Here is a 4,682-nt window from a genome sequence, read left to right as displayed (position 1 = left end):
TCCTCCTTTATTTTGTAGGTGCAAGTGGAGATCTTCCCAAGGCAACCTAAGGTCAAGTGCAGACTTCGTTTATATACAAGTCTAAATAAGTGGAAAGGGGGCAAAATCAATCTAAACAAATGTCAAGATCAAATAACTTTTGCATCATAGAAAGTAATTGTATATAGAAATTTTGAAAGTATTTTTATAGGTGGTCACACGACGCCTAGCTATACCTTTAAGTTCTAAATTCGATAAGTTTAACGGTCATGAGTAGGTGATATATATATATATAAGTTTAAACTTTTAATTAGTTAAAGTATTATATTAAAACTTGATTTATTTAAGAAAGAGTATTAAGCATAATATATGAGCAATATTGGATGGGATTGATCAGCCCTTTGTGGTACTTTTCCATGTGAGCGCACATTGACTGATACAATTGAGCTATTGGTGTTGGTAAAAGGTCATGGACTCTTGATGTTTTGATAAAGCAACATCCATTGGAAGGGAGTAATGGGTGTGAGCAATATTAGAGGCCTTGGACTCTTGATGTTTTTGAAAAGCTTGCTTTCATTCCAACAAAAAGCATAACCATTTATTTTTAACTTATAAAAAAAAAAATACTTACAAGACTAGAGTACTAATTAATAATAACTTCTACACCCGTTACATATTAGAGTACTTGTAGAAGCTTATAAGAATTGAATTAAATACGTACCCTAATTTACTTAACTACCCCTTGTTTTCAAATTTTTTCCTTAAGCTTTTTTTTTTTTTTTTAAATTTAAATATATATATATTTAGGATTAAAAAGTAGGTTTAGGGTTTTTAACTACTCCTATTAATTACACCACTTACTCCTTTATGCAATGGGACCATAACACACGACTAAGTGCCAAAAAATAAATAAAAATTGAAATGATTAATTTGATGGATTCTCCAATGGCTATACTTATACAAGTTGGACGTCTCATATATATATATATATATATATATATATATATATATATATATATATATATATTTCATTCCAGAAAACTGCAAGACACGTATGTTCTTGTAGACTTTTAATCCTTCCTCTTTGACTAATCTTTTTCATCAACTAATAGGAGTACTGTGGCATGAGATGATGCTGAAATAGTCATCACATTCACCAAATCTGCTAACGTACGTAGCATGCGCGCACGTGCGTAGCTGAGCATATGTGATTTGCAGAGCATTTCAATGCATTACTCCGCCGCAGCGCGCGCCCCGGTTGGACGTCGCTTCAATTCATAAGAGTTCATGCAGTAGAGAGAGAGAGAGAGAGAGAGAGAGAGAGGAGATTGTAATATTGGAGTAGGAATCGGAATATCCTTATAAAAAGGATGACGTGTAATTAATGTTATAGTCATAATACAATATAAATAAAACTAGATAACTCGAAAGGTCGACCTGCATTATATTTCTTCACGTAATAGAAAACGTATCATCCAAAAGAGAAAATAATATTTACAACTTTTTTGCTTTTTATTCACATACTCTTTCGCTGCGCCAAAAAACAAACATAATTTCGTTGATCATCGTCACAGCGCGGCCAGAGAGAGGGATATGGAAGAACGGTGTAAAGGGTATGTGAGGGCGGCGGACATGATTGACATAAAGAGGTTGGACGAGCAGCTTGACAAGCATATCAACCGATTATGGGCGATGGAGAACGACCAAAAGGGAAAGAAATTAAGAGTCACCGCCAGAGAGGACTGGGAAATCGATCCCGACAAGCTTCTCATAAAACAACCGATTGCTCGCGGTGCCTTTGGTACGGTCCACAGAGGGCTCTACAATGGCAAAGACATCGCTGGTTAGGATTTCTACACGTACCTTCATTTTTTTTTTTTTTTTTTTTTACTTCGTCTTTAAATCAATTAACACTTAACGACGTTTAATCCTCAGTTAAAGTGCTCAACTGGGAAGAAGAGGGACAGAGAACAGAAGCTAAAATAGTTTCGCTTTGGACTGCTTTTAGACAGGAGGTTTCTGTTTGGCATAAGCTTGATCACCCTAATGTTGTTAAGGTAATCCTATGAATTTACAATCTTTTTGACACATTTTAGGTTTAGTTGATTGCATGAACAATTAATGTTGGATCATCCTATGTAATGTTTTTTTATGTTGTTTAATTTCCTGACAATATGATCTATATATATATATATATAGCTGAATTTAATTTTTGTTTGTTTTTATTCCTCCTCTGATCAGTTCATAGGAGCTACAATGGACACATCAGCCTTAAAAACCAACGGTACACGTAGCAAGCGAACGGGGATGCCAAGTATTAATGGTGCTTGTGTTCTTATCGAGTATCTTCCTCGGGGTACGCTGAAATCTTACCTGATAAAGAACATGGGAAGGAAGCTGCCTTTCAAAATTGTCATTCGACTCGCGCTAGATCTTGCCAGAGGGTCGGATTCCTTTCCCAAATCTGTTTTTGCTTTTATTCGATGTTCCATTAATTTACATTGAAGCAGCAGCACTTGCCAACCTTCACTTGCAGGTTGGATTATCTTCACTCCATGAAGGTTGTTCACAGAGACATAAAGACAGAAAACATGCTTCTTGACAAGAATCTTACTCTAAAGATAACAGATTTTGGAGTTGCTCGTTTTCAGGCTATGAATCCTAATGAGATGACAGGCAATACAGGGACCCCTGGCTACATGGCTCCTGAGGTATACTTTCTTCTTATTTTACTGTATTGCTTCACTTATTTTAATGTTAAAGCCACCTTCTCTTCGTTTTTTTTTTTTTCACTAACATACGAATTTGCCTACCTAGTAGGAACTTATCTTCAGGGATACTTTGGATAGAAAATGTTACGAGTGATTTAGTGAAAAAGTAAAAAGAAAAGAGAGAGAAAACAACATTTATTTCTTAATGTTGAATGGATACTAATTTATTTCTTATATATTGATTTACTCTTTCAATCTTAATATAAGAATTTAATTCATGGCTTTGTCCTTATTAGTTCGGTAGCACAAAAACGGAGGCCTAATTCAATACGTCGGAAAAGAAAAGAATAGGGTTACAACATATATATACTATTTTTAGTTAAACTCGCTCCGCCCATATAGCCTTTGTACTAGAAACTAATATTATTTTAGAATATTATGAGCCACCATCGATCGCTAACAGAAACCACTGCCCATATTTATTTTAAATTAAATTATACAGTTTGAATTTTTCCTTTTCAATATTTAGGAACTTCTGTCCAATTAAGTATTGTTAATGGGTACTGCCGTTTTCATTCACTAGCTTGTTTTTCCCAATTAAATTTGTCGATATGGCGGTGCAGGTCATGGAAAATGAACCATATGACAGAAAATGTGACGTGTACAGTTTTGGAATTTGCTTGTGGGAGATATATTGCTGTGATATGCCATATGCTCAAATCAGATCATCAGATTTAGCTTCATCTGTTTTGTATCAGGTTACATAGCTTTCCTTCTGCCTGCCTGTCTCAAATTCTTCATCACAATCAAAATAAAGGCTGACGAATTCTTATTCTCTGCTTGAAAATACAGAATATGAAGCCAGAGATACCCAGGTGCTGCCCAAGCTCTCTAGCACAAGTCATCACGCAGTGCTGGGATCCAGTCCCCAACAAAAGACCAGACATGAAAGAGGTGGTAAACATGTTAGAAGCCATTGACACTTCAAAGGGCAGAGGGATGACCCCTTTGCATGAACCACAGGGTTGCCTTTTCTCCTGCTGCCTGTGAGGGCCGCTGCAGAGGAGAGCTTGGAATAAGCCTCTGCTGGTTCATACTTGGCTCTAGAGGCATTATAAAGAGGCATAATGGAGATTATCTGTTCCCGGCCGGAGGGGGCTTTCCAGTAATCTTTTGCTTCACCACATTTTTTTTTTTTTTTTTGTATTGAATATTGTATGTATGTACGTATTACAAACAGTTCTCAGAAAAACTTCTAATACTCTATTATTAACGCAAGGCCCCACCCCAACATCATTCTGTATGGATGTAATTCTTTGGTTTGTAAAAGTATTATTGGCCTTGTTTTTCATATTTTCTGTGGGGTTTGTAAATTAAAAATAAAAAATAAAACATTATTTGTAAAGCAAGTAGAATAAATTGCAATGAACAGTACAATTTAATAGCAATCACTTTACTAGGAACCCCAAAAGGCGGAATTAAGATTTCTTTCATAAATATGAAATATACTAAGATTAATATTAATATATTTGCCCGAATGTCAAACAACTTTGAGAAATGTTTGGTTTCATTAAAAAGTCTATCTTTTAGCTATTTTAATCCTATGTTGCACGACCCATTTTTCAGAAATCTATTAATTTATTGTTTAAAATCTATTAATTTTAAAATGGGCTATGCCACCTAAAATTAAAATGGCCAAAAGATAAACATTTTAATGAAGCCAAGCATTTTTCGACAACTTTCTATGGGATCCACCTATCTTAACAAGTAGGAGAACGAATTACCGGTGATCTCTATCCATCAATTCCATGATAAACTATTTGGGCTATAAGAAGATAGCTTTCTGTTGGATTTCTCATACCACATCAAAACACCTCATTTCTGCCCATTGTCTACCAAATTGTCTGAGTCTCTGCAGTTAGATATATATCTGATGGATGCTGCAATACATGAGACCAGAGGAACTAGCGACCAGCAGACATCACTTGTGAA

General features: G+C 35.3%; 1 protein-coding gene across 1 annotated transcript; it reads left to right on the top strand.

The window, feature by feature from the left end:
- The first annotated feature begins 1,566 nt into the window (after window positions 1-1,566).
- Window positions 1,567-3,831, top strand: LOC132179487 (serine/threonine-protein kinase 52-like). Its single transcript, XM_059592222.2, has 6 exons — window positions 1,567-1,822; window positions 1,915-2,036; window positions 2,221-2,423; window positions 2,516-2,690; window positions 3,314-3,448; window positions 3,543-3,831. The coding sequence occupies exons 1-6, from the start codon at window positions 1,573-1,575 to the stop codon at window positions 3,738-3,740; spliced, it is 1,083 nt and encodes a 360-aa protein (XP_059448205.2). The 5' UTR covers window positions 1,567-1,572; the 3' UTR covers window positions 3,741-3,831.
- Window positions 3,832-4,682: the final 851 nt, after the last annotated feature.

The sequence above is a fragment of the Corylus avellana genome, chromosome 4 (genome assembly GCF_965113065.1).
Source record: "Corylus avellana chromosome 4, dhCorAvel1.hap1.2, whole genome shotgun sequence".
NCBI lineage: Eukaryota > Viridiplantae > Streptophyta > Magnoliopsida > Fagales > Betulaceae > Corylus > Corylus avellana.
Note: the sequence above shows the minus strand (reverse complement) of the source record. Positions and strands in the feature narration are given on the sequence as shown.

What these genes read in the sequence shown, in the direction of transcription:
- LOC132179487 (XM_059592222.2), top strand. Translation starts at nt 1,573, where the DNA reads ATGGAAGAACGGTGTAAAGGGTATGTGAGGGCGGCGGACATGATTGAC. An exon ending in ATCACCCTAATGTTGTTAAG is followed by an intron (nt 2,037 to 2,220) that starts GTAATCCTATGA and finishes TCCTCTGATCAG; the next exon opens with TTCATAGGAGCTACAATGGA. An exon ending in CTTCATCTGTTTTGTATCAG is followed by an intron (nt 3,449 to 3,542) that starts GTTACATAGCTT and finishes TTGAAAATACAG; the next exon opens with AATATGAAGCCAGAGATACC.